A 19,426-nucleotide genomic window follows, 5' to 3' on the forward strand; every position below is an offset into this window, starting at 1 on the left:
TCTTGTCAAAATGGTGACATTCAAGAATGGTATAATGATCCTTTTCATCGTTTATAAACAACGCAGAGAATGCATTTGTTAATCTTTAGCTATCAAAACCTAGAAGTAAACTTAGAGGATCTAGAAATACTTGTTTTTAATTGAAGGTGTTTGTGAAATAATCTCTGATACTTCCTATCGAACAACCCAAGTCGGTAGTTTGAAGTGGATGCCATTTCACTTCCAGCATTAAGGTACACAGAGAGAACACACCACAGAATCCCTTGGTTACCATTCCATAGATCAGGTGGCTAATTTTCAGGCCATGTGTGACACCCTTCATCAGGACATTCCATCTAACCAATTGGAGTTTGTTTGTCTACTACCATTCCCATCGGTCCCAGCCTCGAGAGGTTTAATGGCCGAATGGACCATTGTCACATAGCACCATATGGAGGGTTTATTCGCGTAGGCATTGGGCATAGTGAGTAATGAATGGAATTTGGAACCATTGGCTCAGCTGGTTTTACAACACGAGGCGAGCGGGCAATAAGGGTTTTTTTCTACAAAAAAGAGAGCAGAAAGGCCTTGAAACGGAAAAACAAGGAAATTAGAAAATGGCTTCACATAGGTACGGTACGCCGGTTTTCTTAACACGAAGAAAGGGTCATGTACTCGCATTCAACGTGTCCCACTTCCCTTAAACTTTGATATTACATAACGTAATGCTAGAGGAGAAAAGAGAGCAGGTTTCTCATCCATATTGTGTTCCATGATAGATATAAGGGCTACCCTTGCTTATAAATGGGTGAGTTGGCGGTGACTAGAGCTAAATAATCTTCTTTACCCACTTATTCCAAAAGAACTGGCCTTTTTTTAGTCTGTAAGAGTGGCCAAAAAGCGACTTAGCGCTCGTGTACTCGGGAATTGAAAACCTGAAATTGAATATTTTCGATTGTTAATCCTCTACTCCAAAAGTTAATTTCATTGATCATTAATTCGGTGCCTACAAATGCAGATTGATGATAGTTCCTAATCGATGACCTTGTTTTGGTCCCAGTTTCTACCCGCTTTTGGGAATGTGATTCTCAGCACTATCAAAAGGAAATATTGTAATTTTTCTCTCTTTTCAGGCTTAGACTTTGTACAAAATTTTGCTTCTCACAAAATTTGACTCGGCAGAGCCAGCTAGCCCTGGAAAATAGAGGTGTCTGACTTCTGCTGTACGGCCAAGGCGTGTATACGGTACTGCTTCTCACAAAATTTGACTCGGCAGAGCCAGCTAGCCCTGGAAAATAGAGGTTGATCTGGAAAGCCAATCATGTCTGTCTGTCTGACTTGAATAAATGTGACCAGATCAACAACGCTGACAATGTCCTCACGAAAATTATATGGAGACAAATTGAACAATGAAGGAGTTCGAGTAATAAAGACCTCATTGTTCGAGCTAACCTGGATTCCCAAAAACTAGAAGGTGCTCTCAAAACGCAAGCTAAGCCTTTACGGCCATTAAAACTGACCTTGAAATCTAGGTTGGGATTTGGCCCAATAGTCTGGTCTGACACGATGGAAAAATTAGAACTAAATATATTCAGATCTATTGGCGACTAAATTTTGGAAGCTCATACGTAGTTCTTCATACAAATATGTATCCGAGACGTGAGTAATAAGTATGATGAAACAGAAATAAAATACCCGAGTCATGAGAAGGGATCAGTAGGTTGATTCTAATTTAAAATTCAAGTTGAACTCTCACCTCACTGTTAAATTCACAATTTGCATCGTCATTAGTTCCCGAGCTACAAAATAGTGTTCACAAAATTTACCACAACAAACCACCTAAATCGAATTAAACCACGCCCCTTTAAAATCGGACGATTTGAACCTACAATAGCTAAAAGCAAAACTCATCTCACCAAGAAAAGGCTTAGACTTCATACTATAACACATTTTTCTAGGTGGAAAAACGAATTTCTACTTGAGCTAATTTGAGCACCACAAGCTTAAAATATTGTCGTATATTGAATTTTCGCCTCAGAAATTGACCATGCCACAAGTGTTTTATTGACTTCGTTTGGCTGATTCCAAACTGTCTTCGAAATTTTATAACACAAAAAGAATGGAAGGTTTCAAAATTTTGGTCTTTGGTAGGGCATACATGTGTACCTTGTGTATTATCATTATCTGATCCTAGAATTGTAGAAGAAGATCCCTCCTCATCGGAAGAAACCTGTCCCAATTGTCACGTAGAGTATTGGCTTTCCTTGTTATCTGACGACCTTGTCGTAACCCATGATAATGATGATAAATGAGTGGGGCATTTGTTTCCGCCTTTGAATCTGATTAACCTTTATCTTTTCTGACTTAAGCACGGCATCATCGAATCGTCAGGTATTGGAATCCATTCCAATTTCATGTTCATTTTAACTGTCTTGAATGATCAAACGGTCAGAATTGGTGCGTGAGATGATGGATTGATCGAGCTTGAGCATTGCCTAAATGAAAACAAACCTACTTCAAAGAGAATAAACAGATTATTCTATCCTAATGCTATCCAATAACGCATATTCTGTCCTTTGATGAATGCGATGAAGCAAAACGACCTTCATCTATCTGTATGAGCAAGAAAACGGAATCGATGGTTACAAAGAAAAACCGTCGATATGGATAAGCTTGACTTTTTCGGCGATTTTTTGATGAAATATTGATGCCAAGCCTTAATGGCAACTTGTTTCTTTTTCAAAAACTAAGACTTTGTGTCTGAACAACACTCGTGTTGGGGCCAAAAGAATCGTCACCCAAACAAGCTCAACTACTTTGTCCCAAGCCTTAACATGTCATAATGCTTTGACCAAGTGTAAGAAACCAACGGTGAAGACAGAGAACAAAAGTTCCTTGATAAGAGAAAAAAAGAAATCAACCAGAGTAACGTGACGGCAATTTATTGTCTCGAAAGTAACTAAGAGAGTGTCGGAAAAAGACAATTGGGTGAAGAATGAGTCCCTCCAAAGCCTTGAATGACCCCGTTTGACCCGACTCTTGGCCAGTTTATAGGACACCTTCCCCTTTCCCTAGCATTACTGTATTGGATGAGACGAGGAGCACAAACAGTCCATTTTGGAGATCTTGTCTATTCTTCTCGGAAGAATGGACCATTTCCTACACCCTGACACATAAATGCTTTCCGCTTTGCTTGTTGGTACCGTAATTAAAGTGCTTAATTCAGCCGAAATTTGAAAGCGGGTTTGGTGGACTTGAACTTTTGCTATTGAGCAAGGAAAGTCAAAATCGTCCACTTATGGATGATTTTGATTTAATTTTTACCAATACTAATGATGGAATCAATTAGATTTTCAAAATCAAGGTTGCCAGAAATTTGTAGGTAAAAGCGACAGCCACTTGCAACCCAATGTAAAAAGCTGGGTTTGAGCAAAAAGGCAACCCTGGTTTGACGGAATAAAAGTCAGGGTCAGGGTTACTTTTTTAGGTTAGCTAATGGGTTTCCACCATACCACTACTTGCGACATACACCATTGAAAATGTAAATTGGTAACCCTAATAGCAACCTTCCGTGATTATTTATTTCATCCCATCAGTCACTAAGATCCATTTTTCAACATGGCCAATATCTAATTCCGGACAAAACTTTCAACTTGCTCCACGTCAAGTGGCATTGACCAACAATAATGAACTTAATGTCAGAAAACTCCAGCAAACTAGATCTGTTTGAAAGGGAATAACCAATCTCGATGCAAAATTTTGTTCATTTGTTATGTTCATAAATGAGCGCCTCTTGAGAGGGCTCGAAATGACACGACAAATTTGAAGCCGGAAATGCTCCAAATACGACTGTCAAGACAGCATGACATGCGCAATAACCAAGGTTCATGAGAAGACAGGCGGCTTGATTTAGCATTCTTCAAATCTTTGTAAATCTAAAACCACTTCGAATTTCAAATAAGAACCCAACGGGAACGAATTTCTGTAACAAGTTGTATCCATGAATATATGGATGAGAGCCACTTAACAAAGACTTGGAGAACTGAAACGTGCATTTAAAAGATCCAAGACTGGTAGATTGAATGCATATGATTGTAATTCCCTTTCATTGGAACCTGAAGAGTTGATGAGAGGGAACCTTCTCTCTGTGGTATTTTATTGACCTTTGGTGTTTGCCTAACATTCACTATAGGAACACGTGGACACCCATGTGATAACTCTGGCACCGATCAAACAGTGAGTCTCTCTGAGTCTGAGGAGGCATATCGTCGTCTATGATGAACCTCTGAATGAGTGATCCATAGTCAGATGGATTGTTGATTTTTTCCATTGAATACCTCTGAGAGGTTGTGTTTGGGTTCTTGTGCAGTGTGACTGCTTGATATCATCTTTTGGATCACGTTTAATCCCCTGTCTCAGTGAATATCCACTCGTCAAAACATCCGACTCGAGGATTACATTGTCGAACGCTCCCGAACCAGCAGTACATACATAATGTGTCACTTTACTAATGGGTCCATGTTGGAAATGCTTGTCGTTTTTATTTCTGAACAGTGTATTAATGTACATTACAAAGACTCACGTCGAGCTGAAGAAGAAAGTAGCTCGTACTATAGTGCCCCTAGTGCTGTGTTTCCACGTGCTCACTCCTAGTTGTTGCAGTCTCTCAATCCCGTTGAACAAAGGTTCTTTCGATAAGCCGATTTTCCTTGAGCTGGCTAAGAATAATTGAACACCAGCCCACGACCGTTGGATTCTGTTGGGAAGTTTGGCTTAAGGCCCCATATCAACATTTTCTTAGGGTTGCTACTTTTGGTATACCCCGCGTTGAGCGTTATAATGATACGAGACAGTCCATTAAAATGTGTGGTCACGGTAATCAATACAGAGCTCAAGAGGTTGATCGTCAAAAGAGACCAATTTGAAAATCATTGGATTAATCAAGATTGCACTGAAACCCGACCTTGGCGAATGTCTTCAACGGCTTTATTTGAACCCAAATACCAGAGGTACTGAGTCTGATGGCGAAGATGGACGTTAATCAAATATCAAAGTTTTTCAATTTGTTCAACTTGATTCGAAGGCCGTTTTGTAAAGCTCTTTGCCAACATAGATGGTGGATGTACGTTACCCAGTTTGAAAATCCATTTACCCCTCGACTTTTCATTTCTCATTATTTTTTTTCTTTTACAAGAATCTCTTTCCTCCAGGAGAAAACATTAGTATTTTTAAGAAGCTTTCTTTTTTTAATTCTTACTTTACGTACTGCGGACCACTGGGTGCGTGCCTTGCCTAGGCAGCGAAGCCAACCATCACATACATTATTTGTTCAAAGTCGTGCAGATCTGTATCTGATTGGTTCTCCATCTGCGGTTCATGAATGCTTCCCACTTTTTTTTCAACGAAGAATTGACTTTGCCCAATGCCGAAAGGTAAAGAAATTAAATACTTTATTCATTTATTCAAGCCAGTGGTAAAAATACATAATAACTTCACTTCTTTTTCAAAGCTTCGAAACGTCGGGTCAAATCATCAAAATCGATCTCAGACTCATCGCCCGGATTCTTCACATCCTCATCGTCCACCTCCTTGTTATCCGGAGTGACGGATTTCAACGGCGAGTCATGGGGCACCCCAGGCAACTCCGGGAAATCCAGATTATTCTTCATCGTGTTGTCCTCATTGGACTCTGACCGAACAGGAGGTGGGTTAGTTGACGTGGTCGGGGGCAGGTCAGGTTGTCGAGAGACTCCTCCAACGGCACCACCCCCCATATCTGGAGGAAAGTAAGGTGGAGGTCCATCGTCCTTGTGGTTGCTACCTCCTTGGGGCGGGTAAACTTATCCACCTGGGGGAGGGTATCCCATGGCTCCCCCACCATAAGCCGGAGGCACACCCCCATGAGGATGTCCTTGAGGTGGGTAGTTGAAAGGAGCATACCCACCCGGACCATGATTCCCATTGGTAGGCGGTGGAGCAGAAGCATTGGAGCCACTCCCAGGAGAGTTAAGGTCATTCTTTTCCGGCAAAGGAGGCGCTGGAGCCAAATCGATCAAGGCATCGGCTGCGTACACTTCGTCTTGAGAAAGGACCTGAAAGAAGAGACATTAGAAATGAGAAGAGAAAGATACTTGGCCTTGACGAGTTCAGTTTAGGTACAGTTTAGTTTAGAAACAAGGAAAACCGCCAGACGAGGACCTACGCTTGATGTTGGATTCTACCGAGAGTTCTTGCTTTTCCCGCTCAGTCGGCAAAAGTAATATGGAGGAGGTTGTGGAGCATGGTCAATTACGGAAAGCGACGGTTCAACTACGCAAAAAAGCAACAGCCTCAGTTCCGGTTCAGAACATCTCAGAAGAAGAATTTCTCTCCTTCGTTGAGACATCATAGAGATTAGAAATATCGTGGCATACGTGTTATCATATCTAGGCATACCAACCAGAACCAATCGAACTCGCAAGCACAATTTGATAACAAATACGCATAGTTATATTTCGCATACGCATGGTATATTTCGTGATTTTGAAAGTCTGAACCCAATTACTTCCCTGGAAATAAAATGGTTTCTTGTTGCCAAACGGAAAGGAACGACTAAGGAGGAAAAATCTTGTTTATCTTGAAAGCCTTCATGATTATGTGACCTTCATTTTGCAATCCGTTCTGTCAGACCATTCAACGTTTCGAAACAAGCACATTCAGTTCCAGACTAGGTTCAAGGTTTGTGAATGTATGTACAAAAAGCTGAGCAGGATGTCTCATTTGATTGTTTGCTTTGCTCAAAGCCCACAACTTACTCTTTGAAGCAATCAAAGGCAGAAAATTACGAGTTTTTTTCAAAAACAAAGAATGCCTGAAATGGTTCAACACGGACTCTACTTGTGCTGCACTGTTGAAATTGCTCCGTTTTTTTTTTAAACCTCAAACTCCAAATAAACTTGACATGGCTTGTTAAAAGTCGTGTCTCATGTGTCACGGACAACTGTTTGCTATCGATTGCGATTTGAAACCATTGACAAAAAGAGAAAAGGAAGGATATTTTCAAGCAAAAGTAAAAAGGAGCACCGTCCAATAAAGCACGACTCACACGACATTATGGTTTGAAAGGGAATCACAATTCTTTAGGGCTTTAAAAAAGGGTCTCCTGAATTTATTGGGCACCACAAATCCTTTCAGACAACCATTTCTGTTTGCTAGAAAAATGTTGAACATGAACGTTATTGGAGGAATTCACTTTCAGTGCTTCAAACGGCTGGATTAAGAATCAATTGTTAAGACTGACTTAGATATCATGTTAGACAGTCTCTATTTCGAATTCTTGATTGAGATGAATGTTGAAACTATTTGCTTTCGAAAAGTCAACCACAATCTTGAAAGCGCCTAGTTATAATGATTGCCATTGTAAAACCAATGATCAAATGGCCAGCAGAATTTGTCGGTCAAAAATAGATGCCGCATAAATGCTGGATCACTAGTGCCTCGTGCTCTTCGAGAATTAAACATATCAAAACAACAACAACACGGCGATTCCCACAGCACATCGATTATAAGTTTGCTTAAGTGTCAAGGATTCTAGTTGCGTTTATCTTTGTTCAAGCAACAAAAGGACCAACTTTGGAAAGTATATAAATCGTTCAAGTAGCTCCGATTAGTAAATTGATCCACTAAAAATCCACTAATTTAAAAATATAAAATGTAATTAATATATGTATATTATGATCAAAAGTGAAATTTCAGGAAAATCCTAGACACTGAAATATTACGCTTTAAAAGTTGCATTTTGCAACAAACTTGACCGCAAAATGCTTCGGTGGCATCTTCAAGCAACATTGCCAAAAATATTACCTACTTATTCGATGCCCCAAAAATAAGAAAAAATGTTGCACTTTGAACGTCGAAAAAAGTATCTAGTGCGGAGGAACTACTTATTGCAAGAAGTGACAAACTTCAAGAAAAAAAATTTAAACAGTCATAAGTATTGTTATCATATTTCAGATTTATTATTCGCTAGTGTATCAATTAATGATAACCGAATAATGATCGACAATTTTACATCTTTAATAAGTTTTAGAAACAAAGTTTACAAACTTTAGCTTTTACAGAGATCCTTAAGAAAAACAAGAGAATACTATTTATTTTTTATTCCATTGAAAATGTAAATCAGCTGTCTTGGCAATAACTTAGTTTAGTCGTTTCCCGATCTACTTAACTGCAACACGCAACTTTCAAAGTATAACAACTAAGCATCTTCCACATAGATAATAATGAAATCTTATGCCAGTACATTACAAAGGGTGCTAATGATATTTTTGTACTAGGTATTTGTTACTTATCTTTATTAATGTACTTTTAGTGATACAACCATTTTGGAAATGTTACGCATCTGACAAAGCGGACTAAATCCGTTGTGGGTGTTCCACGAGGTTTAGCATGTTTTTTTTAACTCAAACATGTTGCTTTCATTCGAAAATGGAACAAGTTTCCAAAGCATCCATGAATTTTCAATTCATACATAAAATTCTTTGAATGAATTAAAATCTTGAAAACTTGGTCAGTCATAAACTGAATCAATATGACTTATCTTAAAAATGTAGAGAGTACAAGATATGGCTACACATGGTGATATCAAAATGAATTTAACCCACAGCTTAACATTTTCCAAATTATTTGTCAAATTGTGTGTCAAAATTTATTTCGTGGAGATCTACCCTTAGTGGTGCCCTTTAGTTATGAGGCTAAGAAAGAAAGCCCTTTATCCTGCGACAATGGGCTCCTAACTTTTCACTCCGAGACAAGGCTCACAAACTTTCCTCTTTGTCGGGTAAGAAAAACACACTTTCATGTCCTTGCTGTCTCTATGCAAGTTCCAATCTTGACTAATTCCTTGAGTTACACAAGGTATTTTCGACGTCTAAAACCACAGAAATTATTCACTGAAATGAGCCACGGATAAATGGAAACCAATAAAAACATACTTGCGGGTCAGGCTCGTACTCCACATTATAGTACTTGGCGATCTCAATCATGTATTTCTCCACGGTCAGCTTGGGAGGTGCTTGGACACTGAGCTTATGCATCAATTTCTGTGACACTGTCCCCACTCCGTTTTCTCGACACGCCATAGCATAAGGCTTGCCGTACTTGGCCGCCAGTTGGTCAGACACAATCTTCAGCTCTTGTACATCTGTCTGAAGGCGGGGAGCCACCCAAATGATGCTGGAAATGGCCTCAGCCAAGCCATCGTCCAAAGTCTTCATTTGTTGAATAAGTCCGAATCTGGAAACAAAGGTAGCTCGTTACGAAGAGGTAACGCCGGAGTTGGTATTGCGTGAAAGCGAAGAGTGGAAATTGGTTCGAAAGAGGGTTTTACTGGTTTTACTGGAAAGCTGACCCAGCAGAGAAACTTGTGATGCTAGGCAAAAAATCTCGGTGTTGAAAGTGTTCACGTAAGAATTACTGAACATGCATAAAATTGAAGGTTACGGTAAAATTGCCATCACGTTCGCTTGACAATATTTCCCGGTTATTTGGAAGTCTCTCAAATCGACGAACGACCAAAAAAGTAGAGTAAACCATGTTGCACATTCCGTGGCAGTAGTGGTCATCGTTGCAATCATGGTGGCATCAGCTCAACACATTTTACTTTTCAAATAGCTCGCAAACTTTTATAGGTTAACGCATTTATTTTTAATACAAGACACTATTCTTATCTTAATTTAACATCAGTAAGAAATGTACTCGTGCACAACCTAAACTAAAGATTTTTTGTTTTCACAGGAAACGTAAGTATCAACGAAATGTTTTTTCTTGATTTGAAATAACGAAAAACCAGATTCATGAATTTTTAAACATTGGTCGATGATTTACAGGAAAAAGGTACTGTAAAGCTGAACTTTGAACGGACAAAAAAAAAGTACCGAAGATCAATATGTGAGTCAATTGAAAATATAGACAGCAAGGTCATCATTCATCAATCGTTAATGAAAAAGTTAATGACGTAGATCCACTATGATTTCATTGGCCAACTAGTATCCGACGAGTAAGCCTCGCCCGGCCAACGATTGGAGTGAAAATGTTCCTTGAGAAAGGTCAGGGAAGAGGATCGAACCGCTGACTTCTCTCTCTTTAAAAGAAACTGTCCTAACCTCTACGCTACATTTCATTCCTTAATTGTAGATTTGGCGGTTGTACCACATTTGGCGCAAATTTCATTTCCATTCTTATTGAAGCTATTTTTAATCTAACGAAGGGAAATAAGTATTATCTTAGCCAGTTTGCTACCTCCATTTCACGAAGAAATATTTACATGCATATTTGCATACATTTTGTCAACTCGATAATAAACAATCAGTTTGTGGATAAATTTGGCCATCAGGAACAACTTATTTCAACATTTGTTTCATGACGCTAGCCACGGAAGGTAATTCTCATTGAATCTGAATTCTCGAAAACGTCTGCCTTCTTTAAAAAACACGCACCATCAAACTCAGCCTTAGTTGACGACCACACTTTAGGAGCTTGGGACAATAAGCGAGCTTTTTGTGTTTTTACTCAAAGTCAAGTTTAATGAAGTTGAAAAGTTCATCCAAGTCCTTACCTTCCAAGTAGGAGGTCACAAAACATCTCGACAATCTCCATAGCCTCAACGAGGTAATCCTCTCTAATGATATGTTCCACACGAATCTTTGCTCGCTCCACCTTTCCATTGGCCACATAGTCAGCAATCTCTTTGCGGGATTTCAGAGCCAATTCCGTCTTCTTTTTCTCCAATAGTTTCAGCCTGACAATGAAAGAGGGAAAACTGATCAATCCATCAACGTTAACCTCTTGGTCTAGCTTTTAAAGATTGGGATTGGTTGCAGAAGCACCCTGGCGTAAAAATCGAGCTTATAATGCCTTTTTAGCCACTATCCGCAATCGAGAAAAACACCATTTTCTTGTTCTAAAGTTTGTTACTATTTTCAATGAATGTCTTGACATCAATGATGATTCATTGAGATGGCTTATAATCATCAGTCGAAAAAGCGTCCATTCATTCAATATACTAGATGTACCCGGTAAATGCGTAATACCAATACCCACCAAAGACCAACGTCAAAAATAATAATTAAAACTAAATCAACGCTTATTAAAATTACATAAAATTTAGGTCAACGGAGACATGAACTGAGTCTTAGAAGACCGTCTACATCGTCGATTGAAGTTGCAACGGATGTAAAATCATCCACTTCCTTAAACTTAAAAGTTGTAATTGTTGGCATGAACAAAGCCTCTGATAAATATAACCACCTTTATGGATGGCGCTCTGAATTTTTCCCCCGAATCATTGAAGAAATAACCTTGGGAATTGTATTCCACGAGTCTGATAACGAACGCCACTCACCACGACGACGGTAGACCAACGTGAATGATGATACATGAAGACCGGAAACTCAATTCTGGCTTCAGTAAGGCCACAGCCTTTCAAGAATAATGCTTTATGGTACATTCATGACAATAGTTAGCTTTGGGCATACTCCAGCATTATTCGATTTCTTGGCATACTGAAACCAATTGACAAAAATGGCTAGAGTAGAATAAAACTGGAAAATTTTGTACTGTTTTAAATTGCCTCTATGCCATTAGCAGAAATTACAAGATACTCCCAAAACAATATTCCTCGTGAGATTTCCAAGTTTCATTCGACGAATTACTTTCTAAAACAGTATTACGGCCATACAGAAATTACCTTGTCTATAGTTCTTTGGCTTTTTATGACAAATCAATTCATCGACTGTAAATATAAATCGAAACGCCAAGTTTTTTGATCAACTTTTCTACATTGAATGAGTTGATTTTGACGAATGATAAATTCATTTGTAGTAATTTGTATTTTGCTTAATCTGATCAGCAAGAAAACTTTATTCATTCAACATACGTTCTCTTCATGTGAAAGCCACGAAAATGTTTACAAACATCGGGCCAGATGAAACAGAAAGCTCCATCAACCGCAGGGCGTTCTGTTAAGGTTTCTCCATAAATCAGGATTTCCATGTCTATTGAGATTCAAAGCTCGGCGAATTTCAACTTTTTATGCTCCTCTAGAGCCTCTTTCAACTTTGATTCCATATTGGTCTCAAAGTCTAGAAGAAATTCTTGCTCATGCCTCATGGAACGGTATAAAGCGAAAAGGCCAACGAAGCCCAAGGTCACAAGTGACACAAAGCAGAGCGCAGTAATAGACAGGCCCAAAACAAAATCAATCAGGGCATCCAAATGAGCTAGTTCCCCATCCAGATCGAATGGTCGGAGGTAATATTCTTTGGGAAGGGGTGCAGTAGACATCATTTGAATGAGAAGCTCGCGTTGACCGGTATTGAACACACCGAATACCCCATCCAGATTAGAGGAAGCTCTTTGTCGAATGGCAGATCCTGATGAGAGTGACATTCAAGCGTTGAGACATCCTACACTTCAACTCAAGAACAGATCTACTGCTTTAAAAGACATGACACACTTCTATACAACATCATATATTGAGAGCAGTTTTGCCTTTGTAGTGTTTGCTTTAACAAAAAAGAATGTTTTGTTGCACAGTATTGATCTGATGATCTGACGACTTTAATTAACAAGATCAATTTAGAAAATTTATGGTTCATGGTTAGCTTTCAAAAGCAAAAAGAGCTTACAAAGTTCTCTGAAAATAAAAATCTGAAATTCTTCATCTTATATTCCAGCCCTGGCAAAACGATCTTTTTTCTGTGCAAATAATGAAGGAAATATAAATCTTTAATTTAGAAAGCAAGAATTTAATCTTTTGCTCTCATAAATGAACTATCTTTACGCTCTCTCATTTTGCAATGTAAAAATTTCTGTTTCCTCGCTTCCCTTGTTCTTTTGTATCAAAACACAAACGGCTGGCATGATTCAATGGAGCACCTATTCGGATGTTTAGGCAAGCTCCGATGCCAACAAACTAACTTGCCTGCCAGTGCCAGTGATACAAATTTGGCACTTCAAACTAGTCTTAACAAAGCTGACCTTTCCTCATACTAGCGTGAACTAAGGGTCAGCCTCTCCAGAAACGTGCTTGAAGCCCCAAATTTGCATCACTGGCACAAGTACCAGAAAACAAATGAACCTGCCAGAGCTTGCCTAAACGTCCTCATAGACAAGGCACCGAGCCAACGTGCCCCAGGCCTGGATAAAATTATTTCAAAACACGATTATTCTAAAACACCGGCTTGTTCGAGCAAATAGTATTTAGATATTGAGCTGTCATGGCAACACGATGTCAAAGCTAAACTGACAATGACATTTTCTTAAATTATATCACATAATTCTTCCGATTATTAAATATTTAATTAGTTTACAGTGGTGGTTTGTATAAGCTCTTCCTCTAGTACAAGATATGACGACAACGACCAAAATTTAGGCCCCAAATTGGAATTTCCTCTCTTTGACCTCACTTCACAAGCGTGATTACAAGTAAATTAAAAATATGATGCACCAAACTACTGGATACGGTAAAACTTGTTTATGTTTGAAAGCAATTCTGGAGTGCAAGAACATTTGATTCATTGAAAATATTTTTCCTTAGTCACAATGGAATTTTAGGGAATCGTCAATATTTCAAGTTTGGGTCCAATCGCCAATCATACTAATTGGAATATACCTAGACAGATGTCATATCAAGAACTCAGTCTAATCAGTATCTTCGATTAGCTTTAACTTGTTTTTCTTTTCGTCAATCAATTAACCAACCGCATCAACTGTATCTTTATTTGTCTGGGGAATTCTCATTTACTCCAATACGAACACACACTCCTCATATAATACCAAATACCATTCATTGTTGAGGACGAGATCGATGGAGCTGTCCTTAAAATCTAAAACGACCTACAAACACATTATTATTTTTGTGTAAGAATGAATACTTGTGCTCAACGCGACTGTATTCGTCTTTGGAAACTCGAACACGCTCTGTCCAAACATATTAGAAACCCTCTGGAGGGCGACACTATAACTAAAATTATGGGTTGTCGTGTTCTTTGACCAATTATCCCACTTTTTCACACTATCCTAACAGCTTACTTAAACCTGCCCAAAACCTATGAGTTACAAACGAAAAATGTCTAAATGTGTAAGAACTAATGAACTTGACTTTGAGATGAGGTGTAACAATTCATGAATGAACCTGCGGCTGAAACGGCTTCCACCATGTCTGCGGCCACATAGAGCACAGCACTCTTAATAGTGCGGGCCGACCACAATATGAAATTCTTAATAGCCGACCCAATCCCATAGACCGCCCCCCAGAACGCGGATTTGATCCCATCCACTATGGTTTGGCCAATATTCCCGATAAATGCATCCGTCGGGCCAATCAAGGCCACGGTGATGATCAAAACCAAGCTCAGACGAAATCGGTGGACGCTCATGGCCAGAATCCGAATGCACAACTGGACTCGGAATCTCCAAAGTAAGGCAATAATACAGTTTTAAGAGGGGGCTCTCAAAAGTTGGTTTACCTGTTAATGCAAAGTCTGAGATTGGTTTTCAGCTTGTTGTACGATGGTCCCGAGGAGAACATGATGGCTGAAGGTTCACTCTTGGGCTTGTACACTTGTGACTAACACTCCTCTGGCTTGATCTTATCTTTGATGGAAGGTTTTACTTGATGTGAGTCATTCACTCTCTCAGTCTGATATTGAACTTTGTTATGCGTCCTTCGAGAATCCGACTTAGGGTGACCAGATAAAATTGGCGTAAATATGACAATGGCATGGGTTTATTTAGAAACCCTCTAGCTGTGGTACACACATTTCGTATAAATCTAGCTCTTTTATTGATTTGAAGTATCTGTATCTTAGCCGAGGAAGCCGTTGAAATTCGTCAGAAAATGATGACAACTGGTCACTCACTCCATGAAGGCGGGCAACAAAAAACGCGGAAAATACAAAAGTCTTTTATTTCCTGACATTTTCTTTGGGCTTGGGTGACATCTGTTCGATTCGAGGTTAAGCAACAACCAGCTAAGTGATTGGGTTTGTGACTAGGTAGGGTTTTTGACACTTCAGACGAAGCTGTAGGCGTTCTCTTTGGCGCGACGCGATCCGTCGGTCCGGAAGATATCCAAAGACTGAGACAAGGTCCGGATTGGACCGTTGTGAGTTATGACCTGAAAACACAAACACGAACATTTGGTACATCTAAAGCATGAAACTGGACACGGAAACCAAATTCGATTATAGGCTTTGATTAACGGAGAAAGCCTAAAATTGCACTAATGTGTGACAAAATGTTGAGAGTGCATCGAGATACAGATCTCTCTGACGGAATGCATCATTTTCGTCTGATTTTGGATCCACTCGTGTGGGAGCCAAAAGGACACTACTGATTGGCCAAAAGTAAATTGTAAATAAAATGACAGACTTGATTATTTTTTTCGACACAGTGCTCTTATAAAAGAGCAGCCATGGTAGCTGAGTGGTCCAATGTACCCGGTAGAGGCAAGACATGGTTCCCCAGACGGCGTGGGTTCGTATCCCGCCTTCGGAGAATATAGAAGAAAAAAAGTAACAGTCTTACCTCATTGGGTTCAGGTAAATTGGCACCAACACGCCCCATCGCGTTGACGTGCCCGGACATGGAAGAGTTGGAGGTCTGCCCTCTCTCCGCCACGCACACCACAAAATCGCCCAATTTCACGTCCGAGTTGGCTCCCGATTCCAAAGGGATGGCTTGCACCCGAAAGTGTTCCAAGCAATCGAAGATTGAATTGAACCACATGTGCTGAACGCGGCATTGCCCGTCGGTATTCAAGATCAGCCGCAGATGCTTGGCCCGTCTTTGGTAGTTGAAAGTGAGGACGAACTCGCCCCTTCTAGTTTCGCTTTGTCTGACCAAGAACAGGCCGTGATTTGGGTGTGATGAGGAGTTTGGTGGATTGCCCGGGTCACCGGATATTGGCTCTGAGGTATTATTTGTAGATGTCCGTCTTAAGGAAGCATTTAGAACCAATTGAGCTGCATCAGCTCGACATAAGTTCCCGTGAAACCATGGATAATCTACCAATTGAAGGACAACTTCCGGTACGTCGTCATATCCTAAAGAAATAAATGAAGAGGGCCTTTGATGAATGATTTCACAAGCCTGGCAAGAACCATTTTGCAAATATTATGTAAACACCCTCACGTATTTCCGGCTCACCTGACCTTCAACTAGCATAACGTGGGTGATTTTTGCTCAAAATATGTAAAAACTTAGCTGAAAGGGAAAAACTAGATCAAGACCTGTATTGAAAGGACTTAAAATTCCTTTGAAGACGTCGAGGCTTAAGGGGCTCTCTCGAGCTGGGAATTTTCCTATGGACTAAAAATAGTTGACGAATTTGTACCAACGCTTTTGTTCAACATCAAAATACCCCAGGAGGCTCTGTACTCCAAATAAAGGATCAAGTTCAGAGAAGAAGAATCTACAAAAATGTCATGGTCAAACGGAAACGGAGATGTCCTGGTATATATAGTTGACATACCCAATGAAAGGGGTCCCCTATTGCTGAGGTTGTTGTTGGAAGAATTCGATGATGTAATGGAAGATAGCGGGGCTTGATCACCACCGTTGCTAGCTCCGTGATGTGACATAACCTGGGTGGTTCCATTTCCGGTTCCGTTGTGTGAGAGAGTGTCTGCACTTGAACCCGGCAAACCTCGTCTTTGAGAAGGGCTTGAGTTGGCGCCCAAATTCAGAGACATTGGATCTCTTCTGAAAAACTGCAAACTCTGCGACTCAGGCATGCCGCCCAGCCGACTTCTACAAAAATATGAAATGAAAGGCCCCTTGGCGAATGGTCGTAATTTGTTTTGTATTGGACATGTGTCTGATATATCCGGCCATTTTCGAGGGCAGAAGACACATTACCTTACCTCCGCTCAGCAAACTCGTCCAGTGTGATCCCTTGAGGTTGCATGCACGATTGAATAGCTAGAAGCCATGCTTTCAGATCGTCGCCATCTGTCACTTCAATGACATACTCCTGGTTGGCAGCACTCATCCCAATGCCATCTGCCTTCAGCACAAATGTGTTTTCGTGATCCGGCATTTCCAACGCTGACGTTTCCCTGGCCTCGGCCACGAGCAGGCAAAGCATACCAGCCTTGGGTTTACTGGCCTAAAACACATTTCATGGCCAAATACATCATATCATGGAATAGTTTGCATGTCAGGAATATTCAAAATATACCTTTGGGGGTGAGTAAAGCTCAATCATGTAACCACCTGCCGCCCGAACTAATGATAATCGACCCTTGTGCCAAAGAGGTTTGCCATCATAGATGCCCGAATCTCCGCCCGAACTGAAGTTTACTAATCCTTCTTTGATCACTTCAACCACGATTTTAGAAAGCTTCATCTTTCTGCGTTCTCCATTATTAGTGCCACTCATTCCAGAGACTAGGTAGGTATCCCCATTGGAATGAGAGAGCTCTACCTCATCGGAGTGTTGCTTGTGAAACACACTGAAGCCCCGTCCCTTGGCCAATCCCATCAGGGAGAACCTCCTGAAAATGTTCTTATACTTGGGCAACGAGTCATCGAAGCCATTCGAGTTCAAATATTCTTCATGGTTTGTGCTGTTAGTGGAGTTGGCTGCCAGGTATTCATGACTGTTGACATGATCCAAGTTTTCGCTCGGGTCCTCTAAAACCCGGGCATTGTCCGCGTTCTGATTGGAAGATATCAGTTCCAGCCGTTCTTGTAGCGGAGTGGTAGAGAAGCTGAGGCTTCCATCGCCCGCACTTTTCAGTTGTATTTGAGTTTCCACGGCTTTCACGAAGTAATCGGACAACGATTTCAAGGTTGTGTTCGAGTCCACGTCTCTGGGCTGGAGATCGGTGAGCACGTGCCGCACAAAGATTTCAGCGGTATTGGCCGCTTGAACATCACAAAAGGCCTTAGCCGCTCCGGGCAATACTGCGTCGTTCCATTTGATTCCAGGTGATCCATTACTCGAAATGGGCGACGACCCCCTAGACAAGGTCGTAACTGGCTCCAGCCTCACTGTCAATGGAGTGGCTATGGCCATGGTATCACGGATTGATCATGGCAATTGAAGGAGCAAAAACATGATTTGTCAGACCTTGCTGAACACGGTATTGCTGGTGTCTCTGATACCGCAAGTACTGAGAGCGTTTAGTCAAGTCTAATAGACAGAGCTAGACTTGTTGGACTTCCGTGCGTACATACATACGTAAAGGATATGTAGTATGTAGGTACATCTCCACTGGCGTGCTCTGCTCTGCTCTGCTCTGCACAGCAAGGCCATTGGGATGTGGCTTTCTCAAACGAAGCTAGAACGAAGGCTCACTGTCAGGGGTAATGTAAGCAATGAATGAACCTACCGAAGAGGAGCAAACGAATGGAAGAGCAAAGATGGCACGAAAGACAAAGAAACACAAACTTACCGAATTGGACGATATTTCCAATATCTTCCGCTCTTATCTCTTGATTGGGCGCAAATTAAAGCCCACTGTGTAAGCACTTAGTTAGTTCGGGTTGCTTTTCACCGAATCTAATTTTTGGCACAAGGCATTGGATAACCATAGGATTTGATTTGATCGCCTGCAGTTGTCAACCTTATATGACCCAAACATTGTAGTATTAGTCCGACCAGGGACTCTAAAGTGTCCTTGATCCGACTTACATGCCATAAGGCGACGTTTGAACGACCCTGTTTTTACTGATTCCGCAACATTTTGCACATTTTCTTTACAAGAGAGAGCCAAAATATGTGTTAAGCGTTTTGTGACTTATAGCAGGCTTAGTTGCATATAGAGCACATTTCCAGTTTTATGCATAGTTTAATAATATTTGGAGTGAGGGAGGAGGCGATTAATATATTTCTGACATATATTCCTTTAGACGTACCCGGATCGATTCTTCTTCTTGATCTTTGTTAACAAGCTAACCCCATCCACAGACAAAGAGTTTATCAAATACTGCACTTAACAGCAAGGCTCACCTCTCCAACAACCTCGGCACCCACCCAAAAATATTGAAAAAATAACGCAAATGGCAAAACAACGGATTAGATACATTGAATCAGTGCAATGTCCAATGTTCTGTTTAACTACCATTTGAGAATTATGTTGCCATAAACATTATTCTTAGTGCTTGGGGTCATTTCTGTGCACTTATTTTTCATTAATCCGATTCTGTTTGACTTTAGAGCATTTTATGTAAAGTAGGCTTACTTTTGAGCGTAAAGGCATTTTTTGGCTCTCAATATGTATACTTTAGCATATTTTAAAGGCTGAGAGCATATTTTTCTACACATTTTGATCCGTTTCTGTGCATGTTTTACAGCATAAATAAAAATTTTAAACGCGTATTTAGCCCCCCCCCCCTCCTTCCAATGCTTTGACGTTTATTTTGGGTTTTTATCAACTGCAATGTTCTGTCCCGCGTATCA

General features: G+C 40.4%; 4 protein-coding genes across 4 annotated transcripts; all 4 read right to left on the reverse strand.

The window, feature by feature from the left end:
* Window positions 1-5,412: 5,412 nt before the first annotated feature.
* On the reverse strand, window positions 5,413-5,753 carry LOC131887347 (IST1 homolog). Its single transcript, XM_059235933.1, has one exon. It carries the CDS (start codon window positions 5,751-5,753, stop codon window positions 5,472-5,474), a length of 282 nt encoding a protein of 93 aa, XP_059091916.1. The 3' UTR covers window positions 5,413-5,471.
* Window positions 5,413-14,698, reverse strand: LOC131887345 (IST1 homolog). Its single transcript, XM_059235931.1, has 4 exons — window positions 14,487-14,698; window positions 10,574-10,756; window positions 8,952-9,252; window positions 5,413-6,071 (listed from the first exon to the last, which is right to left on the reverse strand). The coding sequence occupies exons 1-4, from the start codon at window positions 14,546-14,548 to the stop codon at window positions 5,820-5,822; spliced, it is 798 nt and encodes a 265-aa protein (XP_059091914.1). The 5' UTR covers window positions 14,549-14,698; the 3' UTR covers window positions 5,413-5,819.
* LOC131887346 (uncharacterized) lies at window positions 11,860-14,396 on the reverse strand. Its single transcript, XM_059235932.1, has 2 exons — window positions 14,153-14,396; window positions 11,860-12,389 (listed from the first exon to the last, which is right to left on the reverse strand). The coding sequence occupies exons 1-2, from the start codon at window positions 14,394-14,396 to the stop codon at window positions 12,022-12,024; spliced, it is 612 nt and encodes a 203-aa protein (XP_059091915.1). The 3' UTR covers window positions 11,860-12,021.
* A 211-nt stretch (window positions 14,699-14,909) lies between the features above and the next one.
* Window positions 14,910-18,872, reverse strand: LOC131887341 (uncharacterized). Its single transcript, XM_059235928.1, has 5 exons — window positions 17,201-18,872; window positions 16,884-17,128; window positions 16,493-16,770; window positions 15,547-16,064; window positions 14,910-15,136 (listed from the first exon to the last, which is right to left on the reverse strand). Exons 1-5 carry the CDS (start codon window positions 18,038-18,040, stop codon window positions 15,032-15,034), a joined length of 1,986 nt encoding a protein of 661 aa, XP_059091911.1. The 5' UTR covers window positions 18,041-18,872; the 3' UTR covers window positions 14,910-15,031.
* Window positions 18,873-19,426: the final 554 nt, after the last annotated feature.

The sequence above is a fragment of the Tigriopus californicus genome, chromosome 9 (assembly GCF_007210705.1).
Source record: "Tigriopus californicus strain San Diego chromosome 9, Tcal_SD_v2.1, whole genome shotgun sequence".
In the NCBI taxonomy this organism is placed as follows: domain Eukaryota; kingdom Metazoa; phylum Arthropoda; class Copepoda; order Harpacticoida; family Harpacticidae; genus Tigriopus; species Tigriopus californicus.

Coding starts and splice junctions, on each gene's coding strand:
- LOC131887347 (XM_059235933.1), bottom strand. CDS start 5,753: ATGGGGGGTGGTGCCGTTGGAGGAGTCTCTCGACAACCTGACCTGCCC.
- LOC131887346 (XM_059235932.1), bottom strand. CDS start 14,396: ATGAGCGTCCACCGATTTCGTCTGAGCTTGGTTTTGATCATCACCGTG. Junction 12,390..14,152: donor GGAAGCCGTTTCAGCCGCAG/GTTCATTCATGA, acceptor CACTCTCATCAG/GATCTGCCATTCGACAAAGA.
- LOC131887345 (XM_059235931.1), bottom strand. CDS start 14,548: ATGTTCTCCTCGGGACCATCGTACAACAAGCTGAAAACCAATCTCAGA. Junction 10,757..14,486: donor CTCAGACTTTGCATTAACAG/GTAAACCAACTT, acceptor TTTCATTGTCAG/GCTGAAACTATTGGAGAAAA. Junction 9,253..10,573: donor TGTGACCTCCTACTTGGAAG/GTAAGGACTTGG, acceptor CTTTGTTTCCAG/ATTCGGACTTATTCAACAAA.
- LOC131887341 (XM_059235928.1), bottom strand. CDS start 18,040: ATGGCCATAGCCACTCCATTGACAGTGAGGCTGGAGCCAGTTACGACC. Junction 16,771..16,883: donor GACGAGTTTGCTGAGCGGAG/GTAAGGTAATGT, acceptor ATATTTTTGTAG/AAGTCGGCTGGGCGGCATGC. Junction 15,137..15,546: donor ATTTACCTGAACCCAATGAG/GTAAGACTGTTA, acceptor TTGTGTTTTCAG/GTCATAACTCACAACGGTCC.